The sequence below is a fragment of the Osmia lignaria genome, chromosome 15 (assembly GCF_051020975.1).
Source record: "Osmia lignaria lignaria isolate PbOS001 chromosome 15, iyOsmLign1, whole genome shotgun sequence".
Classification (NCBI taxonomy): Eukaryota; Metazoa; Arthropoda; class Insecta; order Hymenoptera; family Megachilidae; genus Osmia; species Osmia lignaria.
Window position 1 is genome coordinate 9,658,674 of NC_135046.1, and position 13,610 is coordinate 9,672,283.

Consider the following 13,610-nt stretch of genomic DNA (forward strand, 5'->3'; position numbering starts at 1 on the left):
AAAGAAAGAAGTATGTAAATATAATGCACAGGTAATATTCTCAGCTTATTACATTACTTATTTTGCAATACAACGGTAAAAATTCAGTAATTATATTGTTTTGGAATTGAACGAAAAAGAAAAATTTCTTCAGAACATTATGATGTATATCTTGAGAAATCTACCGCTACTAATAATTAAATATTAATTTTAATATTTATTTTTAAAAGATTATACTTCATATTCTGTAAATTTAATTTATATTCCGCGCCACTGTTCGAAAATCAATCGTACTTGCATTAGTTTTCGTTGGAGGTTAGTGGCGCAGTAGTCGGCCATAGTGGCTGCGCAGTATGATATGCGCGATCACAGACAGACTTCGCGCAGTTCGTGGTTGCGCGACCAGCTAAGCGGACAAGCTTTTACCGTCACTCGGTCCCGTAAGGGTTTCAGTGACGTTTCTGCTAGCGTAGACGATAGGTCGGAAAGAAGATACATAGTATCCATCACGCACATTCCAGTGTTACAGCAGTTGACATAATTCAAAATGTTCACGGGACTAACGAATCAGATGTCTACATGGATGGGAAAGAAAGGCGAAGAAGGCAATACGGAAATGCCGGCAGAAGAAAAAATTACTCCGGTTACTGAACCAGGCGATGTCGATGCAGAGAAAAAAGACAGGTTAGTGTCACTTTAATAATCTACACAATCACTTGAACATTGCAACTCGTTTGACATAAGTGTTTTACTTATCGTCATGGGAGAGGGTAATCTTGTTTGTGATACGCCAACAGTATCTTATATGCGTTGTACAGAATGCACTACGTTTCAACATTTCTTGTTTGTTACCTAGAAGCGATTGTTTTAATTGGAAACAATTGCTTTTACGTACTTACGTTCAAACGACGGACAAATTCACGGCGATTTTACGCATCTGCGCGATACGTTGAAAATTTTAAATTCAATCTTGAATGCATTTTTGAGATTAGATCGATAACAGACGTCCCTGTTCTTACGTAAAGTACTACTTATACGACACCGTTACAACCTTTCATAAATTGAAATCAGGTTAACGTGCATCCGAAGTAATGGTGCACCTAACCTTTTTGTGCATTGTTTTCACGATTGTCAGTTAGCGTGACAGTTGGCAGATAAAGCTTTATCTATGCTTATCAAGATTATACATATACACAATAAGAACATTAATGACTAATGCAGTGTATATTATTGTCCTTTCAATTAATCGATTAGTTATTTACAAATTTTTATTATAATTCAAAATATGATTGCAATACGAAGAAATATACAAAATACGATTGCAATATATTTAACATTTTAGTTCTGTTAAATATTGCAAGCGTCTAAACGCTACCTCACGTTCCTAGCTCTCGTGGATTCCCCTAGTCACGAGTCAGACATTTCGTATTTTCCGCTTCGAAGACGCGAGACGTACGCCAGCTTATACTAGCGTTATCGGGAAGGCTCTGCACGAAATACGACATTTATACGGCCATTCTCGAAAAGTTACGTCACACGTAATGGATTTCGGAAATAGGATTTCCAGAGAACGCCATCGCGATATGCAGAATACTGTCGCGAATTTATAGATACGTGCTCGAACTCCCCTTGAACGTCTCTCCCTAGCCATCGAAATTAATGTAGCGTTAAACTGAACTCTTTGAAAGACTATAAATTGCTGTACAAATATATAATCATTCAAATCCAGTTTACCCCATTATTCCAAGCGAAGGGGTATTCTTAAGTTTTAGTCTTCTGATGTTGCTGAAATAATTCATAAAAAAGCGGTCACCTTTTCTTCCCTAGGGATATTTAATTTTTATTTGTCTCTTTTTTCTCTCAACTTGAACGTTCTTCTATGTATCATAAAAGACTTGGAAGTTTTCTTTTTCGTTTCAAAGAGAACGGTGATTTAACTCCCGTTCATTTAATTCCCTTTATTCTCGGTATTTTTATATTTATACGAGTGACGGTAGGGAAGCGTGGCCACACAGGCGTACCAACCTTACACGTTACTGGAGTCGGAATAGCTTTTATCGACTAGGAGGCGATTGTTTTACTTTCATTCAGAATACTGTCGTTGTTTTATTTTTAGTAATTAAATTAAATTCCTGGCGTTAGTCAACGCGTTAATTCTCGCGGTTTACCCTCTACAAAGGAAACGGAGGAATGGAAAAAAAAGAGGGATGCAAAATGCTCGAGGGGTGCTTTACCCTTCGCGTTACCGAAACAATTTCCACTAGTATGCCCGTGAGTAAAGGTGGCGCATAATTTAGTAATTCTCGGGTCAACTGCCTAGCTTGTTCTATTTGGATGCTTATCGGGAGATCCCAAGGAATAAATATTTCACTGCACATTGAACGAACATTGATTTCTTTTCCAAAGTAAAATTAGCTGACTTGGGAAGAGCATTTATTTATTTAAATTAATCAGGTATTTTTAACGATACTGTTTCTCGATTTTACATGTATTTGCATATTCCTCAATTATACCAATATTTGACATGACCTGTAAATTTATTCGTATTGTAATTAATATTAAAATCTAATGAACTGAATGAAAATCAGTGCAATGTACTTGACTCGGAATATTAAATACTTCAGATGCCTGGAAGGCACATTTGGAATGCAAGAGGTTAATGCACTTTATGTTAAATACGCGTGCATTAGCGTTTCTGATATGCTTTAAATGTTAAAATTTCAATTAACCGAGAACAATGCGTTCGTTTCGGTATGAAATCATAATTGAATTTTTATCAAGCCATAGATGTAAGAAATAAAAAATTATTACAATATTTAGAAGCATGGAAAAATTGATGTAATTTGAAACGTCTATAAAAACTGGAAAGTATGCTCGTTTATATAGGTTGCAATCAATAGCATCGCGTTTACCCACTCCCTGTACTGTTAATTCGTATAATTGTAATGGAAGCCTGTGGTGGTTCGAACGCTTACCAAAGCACGAGCAGATTCCATAAAATTTTAAGTATCACACAATAGATGGTGTTTCCACGTTTCCTGGTAATCTTCATTAGAGGAACAATAAATTACTAACAAACGGGCTACCGTTCGAAGCGAGTAATTCGAATAATTGTGGCTGTTTGATGCAAATCTAATACCGGTTATTAACGAAGTATCATTGTTGTATGTTATAGGTTAAGTCCTGTATCAGGAATCACATAATTCACTATTCACGTGTAATGGCAGGTATTACAAAAGTAGAGAATCGAATCATAGTTTATTTATAGGGAAAAATATGAAATATTAAAAATCGAAGCGCAGGGCTGGCCCTGGGCCTAGGCAGAGTAGGCGACCGCCTAGGGCCCCCCAAGGTCCAGGGCCCCCATAAGACGATTTTGTATTTAAGAATGCAAGAGTAATGTTTACTTGAATATTAATTTTATAAATTTTATTCGAGGTACTTTTTTGTATATGAAGGGGCCCTTTTTGGGAGCTCGCCTCGGACCCCTGAAATCTCAGGGCCGGCCCAGTCGAAACGAAATCTTTCACAATTCTAAAGGGGGCGAGGACCCATTTTTAATTAACCACGCTTCTAACCTCGGTAAATCATTTACAAAGCCATGCTGCTATTAAACGAGTTATACTTGAAAACAATGTTTCGTCCTCCCTCGTCTCGGTTACGTTGACCTGTTTTTGTTCCTAACATATTTATAGCGAATAGGTAGGAGTTGGTAGCACACTTCAGAGGACATTCTCCGATGGCTCGTTTCGCTCGAACGTTAGGTAACGATCGCAATAAAAAAAGCCGAGCAAATAATCCAGATGAAATATACGCTTTTGGTGGCCCAGTTGTACAAACCAGGGAATTTTTACTTCCCTTCACCGTGCTATATATACGATTGCTTAACGCATTGATCGCCACCGTGAAAACGACCCATATCCAGTTATGGCATATACGGCTTGATTATTATTGCCATCATCGACGTTATTACTTTAACACTAGAACTACCGACGTTTAATGCACACTAATTTTTCAGTTGAAAATAATACAGAAAATTAAATAATCACGGGATGAAACATAATTTCTTTATCTCGACAATAGCAAAAATACATTGATAAAATTTATAATTTAAAATAAGAAACTGGAAACCAGTCATTTTTACCCCTTTGGTAGTTCTAGTGTTAATTTGATTGTACAATTGCAATATAAAGTATACTAGTAATTTGAAGCCTTGATAATTTTAATAACAGGCGTGGTTATTAATTAAAGGATGTGAGGGTAAGCAGATAATCTTTCGATCCGAACCGAACTGGTAATCCGCGGTACCAGCGCATCCTTAGTATTCGGTTTAGCAATCAGCAATATTCGGTTAATATTTCAATGATATCGAATTATAAGTCGAGCTGGATTGGAAACCGGATCTTTCGTCTTCCAGGCCATTGCTCTAAGATCGTATTGCTTAATGCGAGGATCATTGGCAAATAACGCTTTAGATTTTGTATAATTGAATAATTAGCAAAAGCTAACGAATATTTTTTCCCCGTCCACGATCGTGGAAATTCATAGCGTTTCCCGTTAATTAAATGGTGGTTTATTCTTTTTGTTGCAGCCCTACCAAAGGTAGTAGCAAATTGGAAATGTTGGCCGGTGTAAAGTCTCAGATGACGGGCTGGTTTAGCGGTGGAATACCGGGATTAAGCCGTGGCGGTGCACATGGAAATGAAGGCGAGTCCCAACCGCCGGCGAATGGCACCCAAGTGGCGCAAAACACCCAAAGCGAGCCGTCCCAGAAGGAAGATGACGCAAGCAGGCAAGAGTTTGTGTTTCCATGCATATATTTTCGATCTCGAACAAACGGCATTCTTGCAATTCTCTTCTTCTAACATTTTTCTAATCATTTTTGTTACAGCGCTACTGGGGGTGCTGACAGTGGTCCTGGAAGCTTAGAGGGATCCCCGATCGACGACAAAGAAGAGGGACAACAAGCATTTGGAGGTGGTGAGTGTTTTTAACTGTTAAATTAACGCTTTTGTTGCCGATCCACGCGAAATCGCGTCTTAATTATAAACGTTTTAACTTCAAGACAATATAATTCGCGTCCGGCAGCAGAGGTGTTGATTACGACACTCGTTAACGAATATAAGTGGTACCAAGATGATCAAAATTAAATTTGTATCTAAGAATTTTCTCTAAAATATTTTCTCTTGAACGTAAATTGTCCTTACATCGTCGCTGTTAATCAATTTACTTGAAAACTGCAAAGGAAACTTTTAATTAGACCCCCCGCTGGGGAAATGAAAGAGTTCGAAGGACTCTCAAAGAAACTGACTCTTGTTACCAGTGATATTCGTTGCTTGTGACGAAGCATCTTTCATGCAATAAGAGGAGGCTAAAGGATACCTGTTCATCCTCATCCTTGGGAAATTAAAAGGCTCTTGAACCCTTTTATTATAGCAGCTCTAGCGCAGTATCTAGTTTATTATTTAATACACTTCTAGACGTATACATATTATTCACAATTAAGTAAGCTTCATAAAAATCCAAATGAGTAAAATCATTAATTTAAATTTAATTTTCCCCATTCATTTTGAAACTTTTTTAAACTCCATATCCACTCTAGATTTATTTCCTCGCAATTGCTATTGTTGCATCCTGAAATCTTTATGAAGGAGAAAGCTTTTGGAGTGTCCGCATGAAAGATGCAGAAATGATGGCGTTACACGTACCACAGGGATTTGATTTTCCCAAATGCCAGTATTTCGAGGCGCATATTCAGAATGCTAGATAGTGGCTAGGCAATTCGATAAAAGATTCAACGGGAAACTTATCGGGTTTTCTCGACTCGCCACGTTCAACTGGCCTGATTAACGATGCAGCTCGATGTCGATCAAGTTTAACGAACTGATATCGGAATCGCTATCGGTGTTATTCGATTGACTTTCATGGTTCACTTCTATTTTCTCCTTCCACTTCCTGCGAGGATTCCTCGTCAGAGGATACCGTTCCCGTCTGTTTCATTATTCCATCTCGTCCCTCTTCCTCTCAAAGCGTCCTAGTGTTTTATTCCACGGTGGAAACAACCTATCCAACGATTCGTATATTTCGTGAGAATTATATATTTTTTTTCTTTCTTTGCCCGGATGTACGGATAACGTTGAACTCCTCGCGGACGTCGATCCCATCGATAACATATTTTTCCTGGCGAGAAAACACTTGTACGAGCTAACATGTGCAAAAATAATACTCGTCCGGAATTCATCAGCCCCTCCCCGATATTGCGATATTTTTCACCGCCCTCGCTCGATTCGCAAATATAATTCATCCGTTCATTCGATAATCAATTTGATCTTTTTCCGCGTTTCGCAAACGAACCCCTCTTAATTTCCTCGTGTTTACAATAACTAGCGGAAACGCGTTCATTCGTGTTTTATAAGTAATTAATTTGGTTGTTTTGCCAGTTCAGCTTCGGGTATTTACGGGGCTGTTATGCAGGAAATGAGAATTTTTCTTTCGATATTTTCCACGTGTACCGTGCGCCTCGAAATGGAAAAGGTTCGTTGCCTTTGTTCGCAGTATTTTCAACTCTGGAATTAAACTGGAATAATCTGTACCTTGAACGGGTTGAATGAAATTATATTTTCAAAACAAGACCTCTTTTTTCAAAATAAAATTCTGCCTGCACGTTTTACGATTACATCTGGAACAAAGCTGTTGCATTTTGAACAAATGAATATGGTCTTGAATAATGGATCATTTCCATAAAAGTTGGAAAAATCTCGCGATGGTATGCAACAGTTCCGTTCGCGAGACAACTCTGGTGTGATATTCGAAACACGTTGTGGCGAATGGAAAAAGGAAAAATGGAATGCTGGAATTTTTGTCCGCGACGCGATCGAACGTCCTCCAAAAGTTCCATTGTAAATCGACCCTCGTTTACGACGAGTCTTCTCGTTTTTCGCGGCTAACAAAGTTGTCGCGTTAAACGATGCAAGCTGTGCAAATTTTCCCGAGGACCAAGCTTTAGAGATCCTTTTCTCTCGGGTCCTTTCCGTAACTGCGCGCTCAACGAAACTTTGAAATTATAACGCGCTTTGTATACCATCTCCTTCGAGGGAATCTCCTCCCCCGCGAATCGATAGCCCTAAAACGTTTCTCTCTTTGTTCGCGAGTAGATTGCTGGAAGTATAGAATTTTTTGCGAATGTTTTTAGGGGTGACTGGATTTTTCAAAGATTTGCGAAGCATGGGTGAATAAACTGTAAAATGGATTAAAGCGAGATCCGCTTCTGTTATTTGTTTTAAAACTGATACCGTTGAAATATCATATTGGAAATTTATCTGGACTAAGGCGAGCGAAGGAAACGGGTTATTCGATCCAATTTTTATTTACAGTATGAATTTCTTGTTTAATCAAAAACGACTGACTTCGGTTTTTTTTAATAATTGCATGTATCAATTTAGCTTTCATCTTTTATTATGATAAAAACAAACGTGCATCAAAGGTCGGGTGATCTACTGCTAATTTAGCGACGGGTACAATACAAAAGAATAATAAATTGTGGACTTTCATCCACTTTGTGACAACGGTGCGCAAAAGTAGCAATACACCTAGCAAATAAATTTCCTGGAACGTGAAGCGACATAGGATAATTAATATTAGAGTTGCTCGTTCTTGGCTCGGTCATAACATGTATAGAGAAAAACATTCTGCTGGATATATACAACGGTGTCAGGCTCTGAATGAACAAAGAGTAGGTCATCGTATAGTCGCGTCCCAGGTGGTGTTTTCGTGGGAACCTTTTCTCCGTCTGTTGTTGTATACACGTGTTAAGATGATACCTTTCAGTGTTTAGTCTTCTTGTTATTATCACCGACTGTAGCCTTCTGTGGAACAACCTGTGGGTAGAGTGTATAGCCATTGATGGCACTGAGACTTCTGTAGTCTTTAATGATATTTATTATTTATTGTTATTTTGTAATTTTGGTAATATTAAGTTGATCTTGCTATTTAACAATTTTTTAATTCCTACACTTCATAATTTTTAAATTCCAGAATTTCAAAATTTTTAAGAGACCAGACTCACCCCTGGTATATTAAGTTTCTAGTTTTCGAAAATCGAAATTTTATTTTTATTTGGTAAGAAATCTCCATTCTTTAGAAAATGGCCTAATCTACCCCTGGTATATTAAGCTTCCAGTTTTCGAAAATCGAAATTTTATTTTTATTTGGTAAGAAATCTCAATTCCTTAGAAAGGGGCCTAAATCAGTTCTGGTATATTAAGCTTCCGATTTTCAAAAATCGAAATTTTATTTTTCTTCGTCATGAAACCTCCACTCCGTAGAAAAAAAAATTGCAAAATTTCAAAATTTCAAAATTGCCAAAGGCAACTTGAATTCACTCCATAAATACCTGTACAACCCCTAAGTGCACACGGTAATATTTGTGAATCAATGGTCCATGGTAGTGAACCGTATGATCGGTTTCGGCCTGCGACAGAGGGAAAGGGTTAATAGGGCATATTTAATCGTGGAGAATGGAGAAGGTCGTGGCATCGCTATCGGTCAGACATATTGTTCGGCTGGTTAAGCAGGACACGTTGCTCTCGTTTCCTGCTCGTCGGAGATTCTGGTCGACGCGATGGAGCGGAAGCAATCTCCCTAACGTCATTAGCCTCGAAAGGAAAGTTGGTCGGTGAAACGAAACAACCCGTTGCATAATGTCGTTCCTCGAGCATTCGGTTCCCCCTCTTCCTGGAGGCATCTTCATGGGACACAATCAAGAAGTTACGGTTCTGTATACCGTTAGCGAGTACCTCGAACGATGAAAAAGAAAGCACGGTACAACGTCAATAACGAGCTTCAATTCCGACGGATCCGCGCTTCTTTTTTTTTTTCCCCCTCCCCCGGTTGGATTATAATCGTTAAGCTGCGGAATAGCTCGGCGAGGATTAAAGGAGCTGAAGTGGAGTCCGTGAAAAAGAAGTGGTAGCCGTCGTTGAAATAGAGGGGTCGAGGTATTCGTCCTTGGCCTGGGGCGTGGAACACCTAGATACGTAACTGGACATCCTCGATCCGTGATAAAGCGTCGTTGAAACACCCTGTGCGTCGCTCCGGGCTCCTCGATGACCGCATCCGTATAAATCGTTAGGACACTCGGGGTCTCGCGTGGGTGGACTGGGTGGATCCTCTCGGTGAAACCGTTCGCCACGAATTTCCCCGAGTATAACCAGATCCAGTCAGCAAGTAGCCGTCCTTCGTGTCGAGGGGTTGGACCCCCATCTTCGCCGATCAATACGACCGTCCGAGAGAGCGTGTGGGGCTCTTCTTCTCTCTCGAAAGTCAAACCGAGCACGCGACTAGACTCGCTGTTGCTCCTTCACTTTCTTCTTGCCTTCTTTCCTGTTTGTTCTTCCCAAGATTTGCTTGTTCAACTGATGACAGGGAATTGGTATATAGAAGATAGAAATTAGCCGAGAAACTTTGCGGGGATGTAAACTTACCTTTGGTACCATTTGCGCCTCCTATTTGCTGCTTAATTGCTTTCGAAACGGCGTAATTAAATTGTTCGATCAGTTAATAGGAATTAAAGATAAAAATATTGTGATTTTTGCAGGAACAATATTTAATAATTTATATAGAAGTTTTAATTAAATCTAGTTACACTGGAAGCAATATAGAACTTTGAGCAGATGCATTTAGTAACTATATATTGAATGCAGTGTATACGTTCATTGTAATGTTACTATGTTACTAAACGGGTAACTAGTCGGACAGTCGAAAGAGTGTAATTAAACTGTTCGATCAGTTAATAGGAATTAAAGATAAAAATATTATGATTTTTGCAGGAACAATATTTAATAATTTATATAGAAGTTTTAATTAAATCTAGTTACATTGGAAGCAATATAGAACTTTGAGCAGATGCATTTAGTAACTATACATTGAATGCAGTGTATACGTTCATTGTAATGTTACTATGTTACTAAACGAGTAACTAGTCGGACAGGGAAGTAGTATAGAACGCAGCGTGATCGAACAGTAATAAGTAGTACGTGTCAGCACGTAGTCAGACGAGTAGTGGGAGGAAGAGAGACGGTGTATAGTTTAGCAAGTAGAATAGGAACCTCCGTACAACGCTGACATAATTCCACGTTTGCACAGAGTTTCATTTAAATTAGCAAATATGTATCGTAGGAAGTTGGAATACAAATATTTAGAATTAAAATCAAAAGGATTATTATTCTCATTTTAAAAAGCTTGAAAATATTTTCCTGTACATATACCGTGACAGATAATCCTCGGAGCTCCAATTTAAATTTAATTTTGTATCGCGTATTATTTTCATATTTAAATCTTTCCTTTAAAAATTATTCCACTGACATACAAAACAGGATTACGCTTTTCAACGGTTAATGAAAAAAATAAAATCTGTAGAGAGATCTAGTCAAACGTCAGAATTTAATTTAAACGATCCCGATTAAAACAGTCGACACCGGCGGCCACGTTAGCTGGATTTTTCCATAAATTCAACCATAGCGAAACGTGGTCGGCAAAACGGTCAAGGCTATGTTTTGTCGGCGGTCAAAGAGACACGGTTGGAAAACGAGTGAATTTCACCGATGAAATTCAAATCCTCCACGTGTCAGTCCGGCTGGCAGGTACAGCTGTAGGCGAGCATCACGTTTCTGAAACGTTCGTACGCATTTACCGGAACCGCAGGAAAAATAATTCCCAGCTACGCAGTTGTCCAGTTAAGGTCAGAGAAATCAGAGCGGTTTTCGCGAATTTTTCCACCGGTGCTCTTTCACGGGTCAAGGTTACCCGACCACTGTGTCTCAACGGGAATCTGGGTTGACTGATGCGACGTTTGAAATATAACCAACCACGTCCGCGCCTTTCTGTCGGTCACTCGACGTGACCGTTTCTTTTTTTCCCTTCTCATTTTTCACAAACCCTGATCGGATTATATTTCTCTTGCTTAGCTTTGCCCGTCGATGGCGTACGCGGTAATCCTCAAGAGTATCTATCGGAGGTATTCAGGATGTTTATCGAACGCCTTGTGTAATTCGAGAAAAGATTCTCCCTGTGATTCCGAGGAAAATTTTATGCGTTTTTAACCAGGCCAAGCTCTACGACTCGCCATCGATCCTCCCCTATAGTGGAGCTTGCATTCTTCAACGAGATCCCCAGAGAGACGTTAATCCCGGATCCGGGAAATTCTGTTGGCTTCCGACAAACAATCGTTATATCGTGCAAATTTCATAGACTATACTTGCCGGCTAATTATTCGCGGTAATTATTCTCGGTATCGTCGTGAATAGCGGGTAGGTGGATTCAAAGTATTCGGGATGAGCAGAAATACCTGCTATTTATTGGGGAAGTTAAATTTCTACTTCCTACTTCGCTAATTTGCCAAACAGAGGCGTGGGGGATTTCAAATCCCATAAGCTTTGAGCTTAAGGTCCATGCGTCGCCGACTCTCCGGACGCACCCTTGGCATCTAGGTGTTAGGGAATCATAACACGAGGGTCCTCGGTGTTTATAGATCATTAATAAGCTCCTATTACGGTAATCTGGCAAACGGAGTAATGGGAATTTGGAATGCTATAGCCTAGGGGTCGGAGGTCCGTGCGTCGCCGACTCTCCGGACTCACCCTTGGGTACTCGCAATCGAACCAGGGAAAACTTTCCAAATCTACCTGTCCCCGACAAATTACTCTTTTTTCTCCTCCAAATTACTCACTTTCCGAGCTTTCTTGACGATCCGGCTGGAGGGGTTACCGCAGCTAGAGCGGGGTCAGATCGAAGATGCTAATGAGTAGGTTCGAGCTGCTACTAGAATTAATTACAGGCCTGTTCGTGAAGCCTGTAAGTCCCCTCGGCTATTTCGTCACGGCTGTTCAAACAGACCGACAGACAACAGTTTCATCCCTTCTAGTCAGGGTTGCGTTCTAAAAATTCTATAGATAGGGAATGAAGAAGAAAACGAGAAAGACCGATACAGGAGATCGTCGAACTCCCTCGAACAAAGAGGGAAAGAATTTCGCTCTCGTTACTTGGGGCTCTTGGGGAAAGTCCCGGTATCGCAAAGGGTGGGACGAGATGCCTCTTTGACCGTCGTTCCGGAAGAACGCGAGGGTTCGATGACACGAAAGTTTATGCGAGGCCATGATGCGCTTCAAGAGCAAACTGGAGAGTAATTGAAATTTGAGAATCGCTAACTTCTTGTATCGTGTTTCCGGTTTTCCGGGTGTTCCATTCCAGTCGAATCCTCGCAAGTATACGCGGGAACTAATACCTCCTCCTATTACCTTCTCTTCACGAGAAATGCTTTCGAGATTTTCTATCGACGGAGTTCAATGCACCGTACAGACAGGGCACTGCTCCGGTAATAAATCGGAGATAGCGCGAACGAAGGATGCAGAAATAGATAGAGAAAATCAGATTGAAGCTGCGTTTCCACGGGGTCAAATGCATTTCTGCTCGACTAGACTTCTGGATAGGATTATTAAATCATTCGGAAACGGGAAGTACCGACTAACTTTATTTATCGACGGATATTTCTTTACGGAACAGCAAGGAAGTCTGCCTTATTTTTAACATCGTTATTGCTACTTCGCTTATATATGACATCTGAAGTTTCATAGAAAACCATCAACCGTTTTATGGAAGATGTCGGGAAAATTATGGCGTTTCGTCTCGGGAACCGTCCAATAGAACTCGTCAGTGGGGCTGACATGGACGGTTCTTGCCCTAGACGTCTGGGTTCTACATTCGCGGATTTTATATCGGTAAGGCATGGACCGCTTGCGAGAAAGGATGGAGCTACACGCGCGACACCTTACGGCAGGCATGGCTAGCTAGTAGTAAACTAGTTGTGTCGAACGCCACACATTCGTATTCCTTTCACCGCGACCACCGCAGCACGATTTCCCCTATAACGCCTCCCCACCACCTCGAAAGAGCTAGGAAGTAGAGTAAAGCGTGCTCCCAAACAGTGTCGATGTCAGACGCGCTCTTTGAGCTGGTTTCGTGCCCATGCCTGCCTTACGACCATCATAGGAAATGCCTAGGCGCCAGGAACGCCACGAGAATAATAATTTATTTAATTAAAAATTTTCTATTTCTTAAAAATATTTGCGTTGCCTCTGAATTTTCACAGAACCCCAGCACCCAAAACGATAGAAATTTTTTAATTAACTTGATTAGAAATATTCGCGTTTGAAATGATAGAAAATAAAAATAACGAAAGATTGTAAAAATAAAATTTCTAACGTGGCAATGAAGGGTCGCACGTGCCTGAATCGGACGTATTTCCTCCACGCCCTTCCTGCACCTTTTCTTTTGTATTTTTTTTTCTTCTCAATGTTCGCCTTCTTACCGCGAAACTAGCACGAGGTTAACGCGATGGAGGTGCAAGGTCGATGTTTGATTAAACGCCGGTTGGCACGTCATATAATTTTCGAAGTGCCCATGTTTTCTCGTAGCGGCCAGGATATATCCTTTCAATTGTTCCGTTAAGAAAAGAATCGCACGCTCGATATTCTATAAATGAAAGTCGCGTAACGATCGGCGTGTAGAAAGTCGAATAGGTCAGACAGAAGTTCAAAGGGAAATTGTAAAGCTACGGGGATAGTTATCTTGTAAGT

At 40.1% G+C, this 13,610-nt stretch overlaps 1 protein-coding gene across 6 annotated transcripts in view; it reads left to right on the plus strand.

The window, feature by feature from the left end:
• Window positions 1-351: 351 nt before the first annotated feature.
• The window catches only part of Sap47 (Synapse-associated protein 47kD), a 53,225-nt gene continuing 39,966 nt past the window's right edge, over window positions 352-13,610 (plus strand). For 2 of the 6 annotated variants that reach the window (XM_034315369.2, XM_034315368.2), the window contains exons 1-3: window positions 352-663; window positions 4,571-4,777; window positions 4,871-4,959. In XM_034315369.2, coding sequence (XP_034171260.1) covers window positions 527-663; window positions 4,571-4,777; window positions 4,871-4,959 — 433 coding nt within the window. In that variant the 5' untranslated portion in view covers window positions 352-526. The remainder of the gene's footprint in view (window positions 664-4,570; window positions 4,778-4,870; window positions 4,960-13,610) is intronic. The other 4 variants (XM_034315364.2, XM_034315365.2, XM_034315366.2 and 1 more) reach the window with 4 other exon arrangements.